At 36.7% G+C, this 16711-nt stretch overlaps 1 protein-coding gene across 1 annotated transcript in view; it reads left to right on the forward strand.

Moving 5' to 3' along the window:
* Positions 1-15669, forward strand: part of TWSG1 (twisted gastrulation BMP signaling modulator 1) — a 70486-nt gene extending 54817 nt beyond the window's left edge. The window contains exons 4-5 of the mRNA XM_028123966.2: positions 11170-11436; positions 14138-15669. Coding sequence (XP_027979767.1) covers positions 11170-11436; positions 14138-14319 — 449 coding nt within the window. The 3' untranslated portion in view covers positions 14320-15669. The remainder of the gene's footprint in view (positions 1-11169; positions 11437-14137) is intronic.
* Positions 15670-16711: the final 1042 nt, after the last annotated feature.

The raw sequence follows: 16711 nt of genomic DNA on the forward strand, positions 1-16711 counted from the left end.
CCCTTGTACATATTAGACTCCACTGAAAATGAAATAAAGGAATACAACTGGAGGTAAACTTTAACAGCAAAGAGAGAGGAAGAAATTATAATTGGAGAAATATCTAAAAGGAAAGATGGAGAATCATGCTGTTTAGTAAACAGATTGGAAGAAACACCAAAATAATATGCAAAATAAGGGGTTATGGTAGGATTAGGAGTGACCTTCCCAACTAACCCCCCAAAGAATCTTCAGGCTCAGCTTTGGCTTTTGTGGCATGTTGAATGAGAAATGGATCTGAAAATAGCAAGATTATTCGAAGACCTGTCTAAAGAACAGCTGTATGATTTGATACCCTACCCCCTCTCTCATTCTGAAGTTCCAAATAACCTAGATTAAAAAAAAAATTGGAGAGATTCTCTCTAGAGAAATTGAAGGAACTAACCAGAAAGGACTAGAAGCTCTGGTGTGTTGTTGGCATTCCAGAGTCAAAAGCTCCTCCCAAAAAAAAAAAAAAAAGAGCGAGCGAGAAAGCGCTCCTCATTTAGGCATTGCAGGAGAGGTAGATGTCTCCAGCCTAATACCAGACATGCAAGCAAAGTAGAACAAGTACCTTGAAGGGAGGAACAAGGTAACACAGCAGATCAACTGACCATGGAGGAAATCTTTAGGAAATAAATCTTTTTTTTCACTTTAATTAACATTTATTATATTTTCTTTAAATTTTTATTGTTATGTTAATCACCATACAGTACATCATTAGTTTTTGATGTAGTGTTCCATGATTCATTGTTTGTGTATAACACCCAGTGCTCCACACAGAACACGCCTTCTTCAATACCCATCACCAGGCTAACCCATCCCCCTACCCCCCTCACCTCTAGAACCCTCAGTTTGTTTTTCAGAGTCCATTGTCTCTCATGGTTCGTCTCGCCCTCCAATTTCCCCCCCTTCATTCTTCCCCTCCTGCTATCTTCTTCTTTTTGTTTTTTCTTAACATATATTGCATTATTTGTTTCAGAGGTACAGATCTGTGATTCATCAGTCTTGCACAATTCACAGCGCTCACCATAGCACATACCCACCCCAATGTCTATCACCCAGCCACCCCATCCCTCCCAACCCACCCCCACTCCAGCAACCCTCAGTTTGTTTCCTGAGATTAAGAATTCCTCATATCAGTGAGGTCATATGATACATGTCTTTCTCTGATTGACTTATTTCACTCAGCATAACACCCTCCAGTTCCATCCACATCGTTGCAAGTGGGAAGATCTCATTCCTTTTGATGGCTGCATAATGTCCATTGTATATATATATGCCACATCTTCTTAATCCATTCATCTGTCGATGGACATCTTGGCTCTTTCCACAGTTTGGCTATTGTGGACATTGCTGCTATAAACATCAGGGTGCACGTGCCCCTTCGGATCCCTACATTTGTATCTTTGGGGTAAATACCCAATAATGCAGTAGCTGGATCGTATGGTAGCTCTATTTTCAACTTCTTAAGGAACCTCCATACTGTTTTCCAGAGTGGTTGCACCAGCTTGCATTCCCACCAACAGTGTAGTAGGGTTCCCCTTTCTCCGCATCCCCACCAACATCTGTCGTTTCCTTACTTGTTAATTTTAGCCATTCTGACTGGTGTGAGGTGGTATCTCATTGAGGTTTTGATTTGGATTTCCCTGATGCCGAGCAATGTTGAGCACTTTTTCATGTGTCTGTTGGCCATTTGGATGTCTTCTTTGGAAAAATGTCTGTTCATGTCTTCTGCCCATTTCCTGATTGGATTATTTGTTTTTTGGGTATTGAGTTTGATAAGTTCTTTATAGATTTTGGATACTAGCCCTTTATCTGATATGTCATTTGCAAATATCTTCTCCCATTCTGTCGGTTGTCTTTTGGTTTTGTTGACTGTTTTTTTTTGCTGTGCAAAAGCTTTTTATCTTGATGAAATCTGAATAGTTCATTTTTGCCCTTGCTTCCCTTGCCTTTGGCGATGTTTCTAGGAAGAAGTTGCTGCGGCTGAGGTCGAAGAAGTTGCTGCCTGTGTTCTCCTCAAGGATTTTGATGGACTCCTGTCTCACAGTTAGGTCTTTCAACCATTTGGAGTCTATTTTTGTGTGTGGTGTAAGGAAATGGTCCAGTTTCATTCTTCTGCATGTGGCTGTCCAATTTTCCAAACACCATTTGTTGAAGAGACTGTCTTTTTTCCATTGGACATTCTTTCCTGCTTTGTCAAAGATAAGTTGACCATAGAGTTGAGGGTCCATTTCTGGGCTCTCTAGTCTGTTCCATTGATCTATGTGTCTGTTTTTGTGCCAGTACCATACTGTCTTGATGATGACAGCATTGTAATGGAGCTGGAAGTCCGGAATTGTGATGCCGCCAGCTTTCTTTCCTTTTTCAACATTCCTCTGGCTATTTGGGGTCTTTTCTGGTTCCATACAAATTTTAGGATTATTTGTCCCATTTATTTGAAAAAAGTGGATGGTATTTTGATGGGGATTGCATTGAATGTGTAGATTGCTCTAGGGAGCATTGACATCTTCACAATATTTGTTCTTCCATTCCATGAGCATGGAACATTTTTCCATTTCTTTGTGTCTTCCTCAATTTCTTTCATGAGTATTTTATAGTTTTCTAAGTACAGGTCCTTTGCCTCTTTGGTTAGATTTATTCTTAGGTATCTTATGGTTTTGGGTGCAATTGTAAATGGGATCAACTCCTTAATTTCTCTCTCTTCTGTCTTGTTGTTGGTGTATAGGAATGCCAGATTTCTGTGCATTGATTTTATATCCTGCCACTTGAATGAATTCCTGTTTGAGTTCTAGCAGTTTTGGGATGGAGTCTTTTGGGTTTTCCACATAAAGTATCATATCGTCTGCAAACAGTGAGAGTTTGACTTCCTCTTTGCCGATTTGGATGCCTTTGATTTCTTTTTGTTGTCTGATTGCTGTGGCTAGGACTTCTAATACTATGTTGAATAGCAGTGGTGATAGTGGACATCCCTGCCGTGTTCCTGACCTTAGGGGGAAAGTTCTCAGTTTTTCCCCATTGAGAATGATATTCGCTGTAGGTTTTTCATAGATGGGTTTTATGTTATTGAGGTATGTACCCTCTATCCCTACACTCTGAAGAGTTTTGATCAAGAAAGGATGCTGTACTTTGTCAAATGCTTTTTCTGCATCTACTGAGAGGATCATATGATTCTTGTTCGTTCTTTTGTTAATGTATTGTATTACGTTGATTGATTTGCGGATGTTGAAGCAACCTTGCAGCCCAGGGATAAATCCCACTTGGTCGTGGTGAATAATCCTTTTAATGTACTATTGGATCCTATTGGCTAGTGTTTTGGTGAGAATTTTTGCATCCGTGTTCATCAAGGATATTGGTCTGTAATTCTCCTTTTTGATGGGGTCTTTGTCTGGTTTGGGGATCAAGGTAATGGTGGCCTCATAAAACGAGTTTGGAAGTTTTCCTTCCATTTCTATTTTTTGGAACAGTTTCAGAAGAATAGGTATTAGTTCTTCTTTAAATGTTTGGTAGAATTCCCCTGGGAAGCCATCTGGCCCTGGGCTTTTGTTTGTTGGGAGATTTTTGATGACTGCTTCAATTTCCTTAGTGGTTATAGGTCTGTTCAGGTTTTCTATTTCTTCCTGGTTTAGTTTTGGTAGTTGATACATCTCTAGGAATGCATCCATTTCTTCCAGATTATCTAATCTGCTGGCATATAGTTGTTCTTATAATTGTTTGTATTTCTTTGGTGTTGGTTGTGATCTCTCCTCTTTCATTCATGATTTTGTTGATTTGGGTCCTTTCTCTTTTCTTTTTGATAAGTCTGGCCAGGGCTTTATCAATCTTGTTAATTCTTTCAAAGAACCAGCTCCTAGTTTCGTTGATCTGTTCTACTGTTCTTTGGTTTCTAATTCATTGATTTCTGCTCTGATCTTTATTATTTCTCTTCTCCCACTTGGTTTAGGGTTTATTTGCTGTTTTTTCTCTAGCTCCTTTAGGTGTAGGGTTAGGTTGTGTATTTGAGATCTTTCTTGTTTCTTGAGAAAGGCTTGTATTGCTATATACTTTCCTCTTAGGGCTGCCTTTGCTGTATCCCAAAGATTTTGAATAGTTGTGTTTTCATTTTCATTTGTTTCCATGAATTTTTTTAATTCTTTTTAATTTCCTGGTTGACCCATTCATTCTTTAGTAGGATGCTCTTTAGCCTCCATGTATTTGAGTTCTTTGCGACTTTCCTCTTGTGATTGAGTTCTAGTTTCAAAGCATTGTGGTCTGAAAATATGCAGGGAATGATCCCAATCTTTTGGTACCGGTTGAGACCTGATTTGTGACCTAGGATATGATCTATTCTGGTGAATGTTCCATGGGCACTAGAGAAGAATGTGTATTCTGTTGCTTTGGGATGGAATGTTCTGAATATGTCTGTGAAGTCCATTTGGTCCAGTGTGTCATTTAAAGTCTTTTAGGAAATAAATCTTTAAAAAAATTAATGGCTGGGGCACCTGGGTGGCTCAGTCGGTGAAGCGTCTGCCTTCGGCTCAGGTCATGATCCCAGGGTCCTGGGATCGAGCCCCACGTTGGGCTCCCTGTTCTGCTGAGAGCCTGCTTTTCCCTCTCCCTCTGCCTGCTGTTCTGCCTACTTGTGCTCTCGCTCTGTCAAATAAATAAATAAAATCTTTTAAAAAAATAATGGGTATATTTTAGAGGAATTTGAGAAAATATATCTGTATTGTCAAAAACAGAAAAAGAAAGCATTTGCAAATTTAAATTTTGATTAGAAAAGTTGTAAGTTAAGAGAGGTTAAAAATAATACTGGAATGTCGTAGAAATATAGAGCAAACAGACAGATGGAGAATGACAAGAGGGGCACCTGGGTGGCTTAGCCGTTTAAGCATCTGCCTTCAGCTAAGGTCATGATCCTGTGGTCCTGGGAATGAACCCCACATCAGGCTCCCTGCTCAGTAAGGAGCCTGCTTCTCCCTCTCTCTGCTGCTCCCTCTGCTTGTGTTCTTTCTCTTGCTCATTCAAATAAATAAATAAAATGTTTTTTTTAAAAAAGGAAAATATGACAGGAAAAATAGATACTCTGGGAAAGAATAAAAAGTAAGAGGGAAGAACTTGTCAAAGAAATAATAGAAGAAAACTTTCCAAAGCTGAGAAAAAAACACACATCCTTAGACTGGAAGAATCTACAGAATGCTGAGCAAGATTAATGAGAAAAGACCTACATCTAGACACAGCCTCATACAGTCTTACTACTGCCAAGTCAAATAATATTCTGAAAGATCTCAGAAATAACAATAGAGTTTATGTACAAGGAATATGAATCACACTGTTGGGGCATCTGGCTGGCTCAGTTGGTAGAGCATGTGACTCTTGATCTCAGGGTTGTGAGTTCAAGCCCCACGTTGGGTGTGGAGCCTACTTAAAAAAAATAAAAATAAAATAAATCATGAATAAAAAACCTGAGTTAAAAAAAAAAGAATCACACAGCCATCAGACTTCTCATCACTGTCATTTGACCAATGCCTCAAGTGCACAGTTGAAAAATTACTTTGAACTGACAAATTATTGATCAAGGATGTGAATGTAAAATTAAAAACATTTTTAGACAGCAAGAACTCGAAGTTATTTCTCACACACCAGATTTGGTATGAATAATAAGGCAGAAGACCAAGAAAGAGAAGAACATGGGTTGAATGAAATAGCTTTAACCAGGAGTTGATTTAAGGACAGTTATAAGATGATAACTACATTGAAGGCTGTTCTGTGGTCAGTCAGGTGTGGCCTCAGAGGAGGCATAGGAAAGGCTCAAGGAACAAAGTTCATTATAAATCACAGGTCTCAGAGAGGGGGTCACCGCATGCCACGCAGGATCACAGAAGCAGCACCAGGTTTTTGTCAAGTGACAGAAAGACAGGAGCAAGAGGAAAATCTGGGCCAGAATCTTCAGTGAGGCTTCCACAGGAAAGTCAGTGCAGGACAGGGCAAGCAGTTTCTGTCTGGCTGGTTTGAATCATTCCCAGGGGCTCTAGGCTCTGCAGGTGGTCTCTAGTTGCTTAGTACTGGGCCTGGCTTGGTTAGGCACATGCCTCCTGGGTTGCTTGGGCTGGTGGAGGAGGTGTGGCTCAGGACTGATCAGTTTGCATATCCAGAGCCTGCTCTTGGCTGAGCCCTTTGCTGGCTCCTAGAATTGACTAGCCCAGGAAGCAGTCTCTCTCCAGCCAGAAAGCTTTTTATGAGATGTCGAAACATCATGAAATACAGAAAATTAAAAACATAAATAATACAGAGGCTTAAGAGACAACTAGCCTGCCTGAAGCAGTAAGTGAGGGCCCTGAGAAGTATCTCTCTGAGAAGAAAATGAGTTCCATAGGGTATCAAGCATACAATTGAGAAGCAGAATAATTTTTCAGGATTTGTTATAAGCTTGTTATTTGTGGTACACACACACACATTCCAAGAAAATTCCAAGTATAGAAATAGCAAGAAAATACAAAAGTTCAACAAGAAAACGTTAGTCCTAGGAATTAAATATGACAGTTGGTTTGCTATTATGAAAGTATTCACATATACAGAGAAGCAGAGAGAATAAAATGGCGAATTCTTATATACCCATCACTGGATTCAACAGTTATAAAAAAGTACACCACATTTGTTTCATCTATCCACTTTTTTCTGACTTGGCATATAAATATTTAAAAGCAAATTATAGACAGTAAATAATGCATCTGCATCCTTCAGTTTCAATCTCTAAAAGAAAATAAAGACATTTACTTTTTTAATAATAATGTCATTAGGAAACCTATAAGATTAACAATAATTTCTTGGTATAATCTAACATTCCAGTTCATAATCAAGTTTCTCCATTTGTCTCAAAAATGTATTTGTATATTTGATATGTTCAAATTGATCCAAACAAGATCCTTGCATGGTATCTGGTTGTGTGTTGTTGTGTTTTCTCATGCCATTTGACATATTGAAGAAACACTTTGCCTGTAGAATATCCCACATTCAGGATTTGACTGTTTACTTCCTTGAGGTTGTCGTTTAACTTGTTCCTCTGCCTTTCTGTATTACCAGTAATTTGAAGCTAGCTGTTAAAGTTTGAATGGATTCAGGTTTTATATTTTTTGGCAAGAAGACCAATAGGTCAATGCTATGTGAAATAGCTGATTTTCAGTATTTTATGGAGTTCATGGAAAAGTTCATTTTATCTTAAAATTAAATATTTTCCTCTGCTAATATGGCATTGGGCAAGGAAATCCTATCATACTTTCTGTTTTACAGTGAACAATATTCATGGGGTCATGTTAAGGTAAACTGCTGTTTGCTTGTTTTCAACTTTTAGAATCAGCTTATAGTAAGACAAGAAGTTTTCATTGTATTTACGCAACAGAACATAGTTATTAAGTTTGTCAACATAAGTTAGGAGAAGTTGGGTGGAAAGTGGGAAAGACACCTGCATCCTTATCTGCAAATAAGGGAATTAAGACATGTGGAATAAAAATCAGAAGTTTAAGTATATTTAAGATTGCAAAGGAAACAAATTATGGTATTAGAATAATACAATTACTAGAAATACAGGAGAGAGGGTTAGTATAAATGAACTTTAATTTCATCTCTCATATAAGAGGATTAATAGATAAGATCTAAAGATGTTTTTACTGCTTTTGGTAAATTAATCATTTTTATTTAAATTCTCATAGAGGTAACCACCAGACAAACTTAAGAATAGACTTTTAAAGTGGCTGTGTCTGGAGAGTGGAGTTAGGGTTGAAAGGAGTGGAAAGGAATTTTTCTTTTTATTATACATTTTTCTGGACTCTTGGTTGTTGCTGTTTAACCATGCACCTTCATTAAGGAAAGTAATACCTTTTTCCCCTTAGTCTTAATTTCTACCCTAAAATGTGGTTTTCATCAAGTAAAGTCTACTTTAACATAACCTTAGTTTTCAAAGTTATGACAACAGGTCAGATATGAAAGAATTAAGTACACATTAGAAAAACAAAGTTCTATGCACTTAAAGGATTTGAAATGCTTGCCTTTTCAGTTGTTGCCATTGGTTTCCTGATTTGGGGACTCTCTGTCATGTGCGGAGCCAGTGTCTTTAAAATTTTAGTATAATTAGTTTTTAAATTTCAGTGTAGTGACAGCATGCCACAAAGTAACCAACTCCCTCAAGAAAATGATCCTGGAAAGAAATGAGAGCTCCAGAAATAATCTCTGTAGTCAACTAAAGAAAAGCTAGCAATGATAAACTTCAGGAGGATGATAGATGCTTCCCAGAGAAGTTTTACTAATTGTTTTAAACTGTGAGTGGTTAGTAACTCTCTACCCAGAAATTGATCCACTGTGCATAATGAATATAGACAACTGAAGAATTTCCAGAAATTTCAGAAGGTTGCTTTTTCTGAAGGAGATATCTCTGCAGGAGAAATCCCACATATCATTGGAAGATCAGATTTCATAACTCACCATGTTTGAAAGAATGCAGAATTGAAGAGTGCTTCAGGCAAGAGAGAGAGGGTCAAAATCCGCATTGCCCAAGAAGAGTCTCTAGTGCTCTCTCTGGACGTGATCCTAGTTGAAAAGAGAAAGATATATGAAAGCTTTAAAACAATGCCATGGAAAAATATTAAATAGCAAACATTTACTTCATGCTTACTGATTTTAGTGCAATGTATTCAGATTTAAATTACAAATGTTTTTGGCCTAAGTTTGTTAAATGCACAAAACTCCCCCCTCAAAACTTTTTGTAATGTAATCTCTGGTAATTAGCCATGAAGTTCCTTTAAAGTCTCAGTAGATGTTGAGTTTAGCTCTCCTGTTGAACTCCGTTGTTTGCTTTCTCGTCTCAGATTACTAATTTTCATTCATTATAAAGTCTGGCAGAAGAATATATTATGTATATTTGTATAATTCACATATTCTAAGTATTATTCACTTTTCAGTGCCACCATTTAATGATTATTTATAGAATGTGGTTATTAAAATGAGCAGCACATATTAAATCAGACTGATTCATAAACTTGGCTCTAATCCTAGATTATATAACAGTGGACAAATCATTTAATTTATCTGGGCCTACTTCCTCTTTTGTGAATAAAGGAGTCAGATTTGACCCTTTAATTCATGATTCTGTTTCACAGTCAAAATCGTTAAAGTTCATATGTAATGAAAGATTTTATGAAGAGTCTGCACAACCTTATCCTCAGCTCTTGCCATGTTCCTTAAAGTAATAAAGTGTCATGTGGAAAACATGAGGTGATTTTTCCTTCTGCCTAAATTTATAAAATGTCAGAATTTATAAATTTGGTTTAACTTTTCAAAATTTTAGTCTGAGGAAAAAGAAAAACTCCATATTAGGCCTAATAAATACTAAACCAAAATGAAGTATAATTTAATTTTTAAAAGTATCATTCACAAAAGGAAATCCATAGGGCTCCTTTCCAGTTATTATTGCTACTAAACATTATACCCCAAAACATAGTGGCTTAAAACAGTAATAATCGTTTAATTAGCTCATGAACCTGTGTTCTGGGTAGCTCCCTTCTGCTCCACATAACATCAGCTGGAATAGCCCGAAGATTGGGGCTGATTAAGCATTTTCTCAGCTCTCTCCTCTCAGCTCTCCTCAGCAAAACACCCCGAAAGAGTTCTCTATCGTCACTATCCCTAATTTTCTTCTGCCATTTTCCCTTTTTAAGATTATTTTTTCATTTTGAAATAATTTTCAAATGTAGAGAAAATCTGCCAGAAGGGGAAAGACTCCTATATCCCCTCACCTAGATTCCCCAGTTACTAACATTTTATTGAATTTGTTCCGTTGTTCATTACTGCTTCCTCTCCCTTCAGACACGCCCCCCAAACATGCATGATCATTCATCCTTTTTTGAACCTTAAGAAATCAAGCTTTATACATGATAGCCCATCACTCCTAAATGTTCCAGTCTGTATTTTCCAATGAGAACATTCTCCTACATAACTGGCATGCACCCTCCAAGTAAGGAAGCCAACATTGTTACGACACTGCCACCCAATCCACAAACCTCATTCATATTTCGCCAACTGTCTCAGCAGTATCTCTTGTGATATCTTTTCTGATCCAGGTTCCTGTCCAGAATATGTGATGCATTTAAGTGTCATGTCTGATCAGACTCATTCAATTTGAAACAGTACTGTGGTCTTTCCCTTGACAGTTTCATTGAGTACAGACTTTACATTATGTAGGATGACCCTAAACCTTGATCCACCTGATGTTGACTGATAACCATACTTAAATCAGACATTCTTGGCAACAACAGCACTGAAATGAAGTTATGCATTACATGAAGTGATACATATCAACCTGTTGCATCACTGGTCATATTATTGATTTGATTTCCTGATCACATTGGCATCTACCAGATTTTCTACATTAAAGTCACCTTTAACCTTTTTGTAATTGGTTAGTATTTTGTAGAGAGTTTTCCAAGAGTATTTTAATATGTTCCTCATCTAACCTCCACCCACCAGCTTTGGCATCCATTGACAACTCCCATCTGAATCAAACACCTCTGTGATAGTTGCCAGCTGGTAATTTTCTATTTCCTTCATTCCTTCTACATTTATCAGTTGGATACTCTACTAAAAGGAGGAGCTTTGCCTTCATTTATTTATTCATTTATTGATAACATAAAGATTCATTAATTCTTATTTTATTTATAGGGGGTAATCCATTATCATTATTTATTTTGATATTAAAATTGTCTCTTTGGCCAGTGGGAGCCCCTTCTCGTTGCTTCCTGTGTTTTTTGGATACATCCCCTCATTCACTGAGCATTTCCTTACTTTTAGGCATAGACAGTATCCCAGGGTCATTTTGTACTTTCCCTGGCCCAGCCCTGGAATCAGTCTTTTCTCCATATAGCTCTGGTTCCTCTTAGCAAAGGATAGGTATTTAGAAAACAACCTCTGGGCACTTGATGTGCTCGATGCTATAGGGGTGTCATCACTTCTAGGGCCCCTCAGCCAAAAAAGTTAGGAAAATATCTACATATAATGTTGGAAGCAAATTAATTTTAATATGTTGGAGCTTTGATCTCAAGGCACTAACTAACAATATTGCATGGTATTCCAATCAGTGAGAAAAATTAACTTTTATTTTCTTTGTTCCTCCTTCCCTAGGTATGTGTAATCCTCGAAACTATAGTGACACGCCTCCAACCTCAAAGAGCACCGTGGAAGAGCTTCATGAGCCAATCCCTTCTCTCTTCCGGGCACTCACAGAAGGAGACACTCAGTTGAACTGGAACATCGTTTCCTTCCCTGTTGCAGAAGAACTCTCACATCATGAGAATCTGGTTTCATTTTTAGAAACTGTGAACCAGCCACACCATCAAAATGTGTCTGTTCCTAGCAATAATGTTCACGCACCTTATTCCAGTGACAAAGGTAACTACCCACAGTTGACTTTCTATCTTGCCCTCTCACTTACTGTGTGCTTCTATTACGTTTTAGAGCAGTTTTTGGCTTTGAGTTTATCTAGTCTTAAGTAAATTATGGACTTTAATAACCCCAGTCTTTAAGTAGATAAGGAGGTATGTCAAGCATATTGTCACCACTCAGTGATAGAGATTGTGTTGGAAGGTAGATAACCTGGTTCTAATTTTGATGTTTATTTGTGTTAGGCTTTAATTGTTCTTTCCATAAGATAGCAGCAGTGCTGCTTGCTTAATATGGTATTGCTCACTGTCAGATAACATTCAGACAGTCCCAAGAAGTCACGTTTTTGTAATAGCACTGGCAGTACAAAGGATGCCAAGGTCATCAGTTAAATTTCTTTATGGGCAAGTTGATATTACAGATATCTAATTTTCAGGTATAAACTAACTCCAGTACTCTTGGTCAGAAGGGGAACTAAACGGAAGAATGGCTTATATAACTTTGAGAAGCATATTAAAGAATGCTTATCAGTGAGAATGAGTCATTCCTTAATTTTGGAATGTACAGGGTATGTAACTTTTATAAAGTCTTTGATATTTTCAAGTAAAAGCCTCTGCACAATTTTACTGTGGAAAAATAAGGCAATTATGAAAATTGCAGTTATTTCTTAAAATATGAGATGAATTATACATAAATAGTATAATTTGTACTCTTTTTGTAAAGATTTTATGTGAGAGAGAGAGCATGAGCAGGGGCTGAGGGAGAGAGAGAGAAGCAGACTCCCCACTGAACAGGGAGCCTGACGTGGGGCTTGATCCTAGCACCTTGGGATCATGACCTGAGCCAAAGGCAGACGCTTAACTGAGCCACCCAGGCGCCCCTATACTTTTTTTATTTGGCTTTTTGTTGTGCCCTCTATTACAGTCCTGCCTATGTGAAATAGTATGAACTTTGGACATCAGTAGTAAAAGCAAAACAACATTTGTTAATGATACTCAGATTAAGAATTCTTATTGGGTTTTTTTTGTTAAACTACCTTAAAAGACAAATTCTAGATTTTGGAAAAGATCAGAAATATATGGAGTGTGCCTTATTCAGATATTTTGCTACCAGGTTCCCCATTAAAATATAATCTACATAATAGATATTAAATAATTCATAAATTTTGTTCAAATATTATTTAATTTAATGAAATAATTACCAGGCAGCCAAGTTTCCTGGAAATACCAACTATCTTTCAAGACAGAGTTAAAATTTTTCCTCTTTGACATCTTCTCTAGGTACCCCTTGCTCCCAGGTGGAATAAACTGCCTCCTATTCCTATAATTACCTTCTCCCCGTATTTATTTTTCGATTTGTTGTCTGTTTTTAACTTCTAGGTCTACCATTTTCTACTTAGTTCCTTGGATTCTCTGGTTACTCTTTGAGTCCTAATGGCTATTATTCCTTAGTAGGTGTTCAGTAAATACTTGTTGAATAAATAAATGAAAGGAAGTTGGTAATCACCTGAGATTCAAAGCTCCCCTGTCCTGCTCACTGCCAATCCCTAGTCTGCCTGGTCTCGTGCTATACTGGCCTCCCTGTTTTCCGTTTTGACCTGATATTCAGTAGTGGTTCTGTTGTCTCCTGATGCTAACCATTCACTGCAGTGGGCTTGCCTCCACTCCATTCCCCATGCACACTACACTGATGTCCTTGTGAGTTTCCTTATTTTGTTACCTGGTAACTTTGCTTTTAATTCTTCTTCCTAATACAAGTCCAGATTTTTTCATTAATCCTTTCCTTACTATTCACACCCCTGGTGATTTATCAGTTCTGTAAATGGCTCTGTAAAATAACAGACTTTAATCATACACTCTCAATTAATGGTTTTTATTGTTTTTTATTTATTTCATGTACCTTATTCTCCTACCACGGTCATCAGGTGGCATTAACTACCAGGAGAACTGAAAATTGAAACAATCAAAAATAGTTGTGTTGAAAAGCAAGACTAGAAATCGCTACTGATAATAAGAGTATTTTTTAATAGCCAGTGCTGAATTGTGCCACGTGTTGCTAACCACTTTGCATCATTTGAATTGTTTGCTTTATTTTATTGTAAATTCTCAGTATAACTTTAGAACAGTATTTTTTTTTTTTTTTTTTTTTTTTTAGAGAGGGAGTGAAAAGGGTGAGGGGCAGAGGAAGAAGGAGAGAAAGAATCTTTTTTTTTTTTTTTTGAGAGAGAGAGAGAGAGAATCTTAAGCAGGCTCCATGTCTAGCATGGAGCCGGACTGTGGAGCTCAATCTCACGAGCCAAAGTCAAGAGTTGGACGTTCAACCTACTGAGCCACCCATGTGCCCCTAGATCATTATTTTTCAAACTTCTTTTAGCTGGAGAATTCTCTCCTCTAAGGAAATCTTATCAGAAATCCCCAATTTAAAAGTCACAGCTCTGAAGCATATCAAATGTTAAGCCCAGTAACCTTAACTTTGAGATCAAAGTCTAGAATCTAAGGAAGCCCCTTTACCTTCTTCAGCTGGAGTGGGGGACTCTGACTTCCTTCTCAATATAATTAACATATGTGATCTTTTTTCCTACACCTCATCCATTGTCCTATGCAGAATAGCAGTAAGGGAACTAAGAATATCTATTAATATCAGCCAGGTATTAAAGCATTTCCTGCTTTACCTCTTTCTTGCTCTGAGCTCTTAATTTTTTATTTTTCAGAACACATGTGTACTGTGGTTTATTTTGATGACTGCATGTCCATACATCAGTGTAAAATATCCTGTGAGTCCATGGGAGCATCCAAATATCGCTGGTTCCATAACGCCTGCTGTGAGTGCATTGGTCCAGAGTGCATCGACTATGGTAGTAAAACTGTCAAATGTATGAACTGCATGTTTTAAAGGAGAAGAATGCAAACCAAAGCAATTTAGTCAAGAAGAAAGATATAAAAAGCTATTTGGTGAGGTCTACTGGTTGCACCAGAATGCCAGCAGGTTAAGAAGATATAAAGAATTTGGACTGAGTTGAAGTATGACAAATGCAGTAATGTGTTAAATTATAACTGCTCTGGTTGATTTTATAGCCCACTGGCAATAAGCCCCTTCCCCATATACATTTACAACTTTGGTCGTATGAGAAGCAAATACACAGAGAATTCCTTGAAAGATCTGAGGTCTCTGACATAAAGCCTGATGTCATTTTTTTCTAGCATTCCAAAATCCTTTGGTTTTGAAAGTGTTAGAGCATGTTAATGTAAGTTATGATTTCTTCATTTACTACTACTGGGACACTGAGTTTTTCCAGTTGTACGCTAGACTTCATTCACTGTGCCTTGACTCATTTATCTCCTTTATCTAGATATTCAAATATATCACCCTGAGAACTCACATAAAAATCACCATTAAAAGCTTAATTTCAAACCTTGTAATGTTGGTTTTAGAAAGTAAATGCTTAATACGTTTTACAGTTTAAAACTTTTATACAGTAGAATCCATCCTGTAATACACATGTTGACAGAACTTTGGGGAAAGTTTCTCCTTCTCTTACACCCCCTTGCCCAAAGGACTGATGTAGGTAGTGATAAAAGAATTTTGAACAAGAATTTCAAGGCACACCTATATCACTGCCTTAAATATTCTGCTAAGTAAGTAATGAGAAAGTTAAAGCATTTCTCTGACTTAAGGTACCAGCTTAAAGAGCACTAGGAATGGGAAATGCCTGCCAAATCAGACGCTACTTAGAGCACTAGGGAAATGGCTTGTCCCATTGTACAGAGATGGCAAGGCATGCTGCTGGGTAGAGAGAACGAGCCCACTCAGCCTTAGCATGGGCAGAGCCATGTTCCCCAATGATGAGTGATAGGGGATAAAGAAGAAACTTAATGGGTATGAGCAGGGAGGGTTGAAAGTGCTAGCAATTTTTATGGGAAACAAACCTAAAACTATTTACATTAATTATTTTATTATATTGTAATCTTTCCTTTAGGTTTCTGTCTGGATTGAATGTTCTTATTAAACAAATATAATCCTACAGTGGGAGGTTAAGATTATGAAATGAAAAAGAGATCTGTTCAAGATGATGTTAACTGTAGACTGTTCTGTTTTACATGTTTCAATAATGATAAACTTAAATACTATGTACCCTTCATCATAATAAAATCCCAGTCTTCAAGCATGAATCTAAAACATAAATATTTATATTACAGAGACTCTTAATTTTACAAAATTATTAATTTCTTCAGTACATTATGAATTACGAGTAACTTGTAGAAATATCTTTTTATATGTCTAAATATTTTAGTACATAAAAATAGCTAATGCTCTTAGAAACTTTGTATTCATTATATGAATAGTAGTTACAAGATCATATGTAATATCATGATTAACTGTCATAAAATCTAAAGCCTTAATACCTTTTCTGTTCTTTCAGACAACTCTAATGAATACTCAAGGTACTTTAGCCTTTTCAAAAACTTTTGGCTTTTCAAAAAAAAGGCTAAAATTTAGCTCTTGTATGTATTTTTAAAATAGGAAAACATTGGGATATCTTTTTCTTCCTTTTATCTAGAATGCCTCTGTTTAAAAGTGCCTTGAAAACATTTTAGCTCCCCTTCCTCATTAATGCCTATAAAGCTAAAGGTTTTCTTAAAACCTTTTAAACTTAAAAAAGAGAAAGTTTTAAAAGAATCTGCATCCAGCTTCTTCATTTCCACTTTGCTATTCCTCAAAGTAATTTCATACCTATGAATAAAGAAATCGTTTTTTGTTTATTGACAGCCTGCTTAATGTTGCCTTAAATATGTCAACAAATGTTTTTTAACTGCATTTATCACCTTGATTAGGCTCTTGTTATTAAATTTTCAAATGTAATATCTCTTTTGCCCCTATACTGGGAGGGTAATTTCTTGAACCATGTTGTTTTTGATCTGGTTTTCCTTTTATCTTTTTCTCCCAATAGAAATTACCCCAAATGTAATGGTAAATTTTATATTCAATTTTACTTAGTTTTTGTGGTTTATGATGGGGTTGAAAGACAGAGTTCACCTAAAAGATTCCATTTCCAGTTTATAATGTATTTCAGATTTTGAACAACAATGTTTTCCAAATTAAAAATATAACATTTGAGAAATCAGTAGCCCCACTAAAATTTAGACCTTTTATTACTATTCTAAGTACAATTCACTTCTATATTGAAGCTCTGGTAAAAATTCTTTCTTTTTTTAAATGAAAAATTAGGTTGTTAACTTTTTTATAACTAGATAAAAAGAACTGAAATAGTAGGTATTATATAAGC

The sequence above is a fragment of the Eumetopias jubatus genome, unplaced genomic scaffold, assembly GCF_037043125.1.
Source record: "Eumetopias jubatus isolate StellerSeaLion01/CBP00866 unplaced genomic scaffold, mEumJub1_p1.0 scaffold_16, whole genome shotgun sequence".
NCBI classification, from domain to species: domain Eukaryota; kingdom Metazoa; phylum Chordata; class Mammalia; order Carnivora; family Otariidae; genus Eumetopias; species Eumetopias jubatus.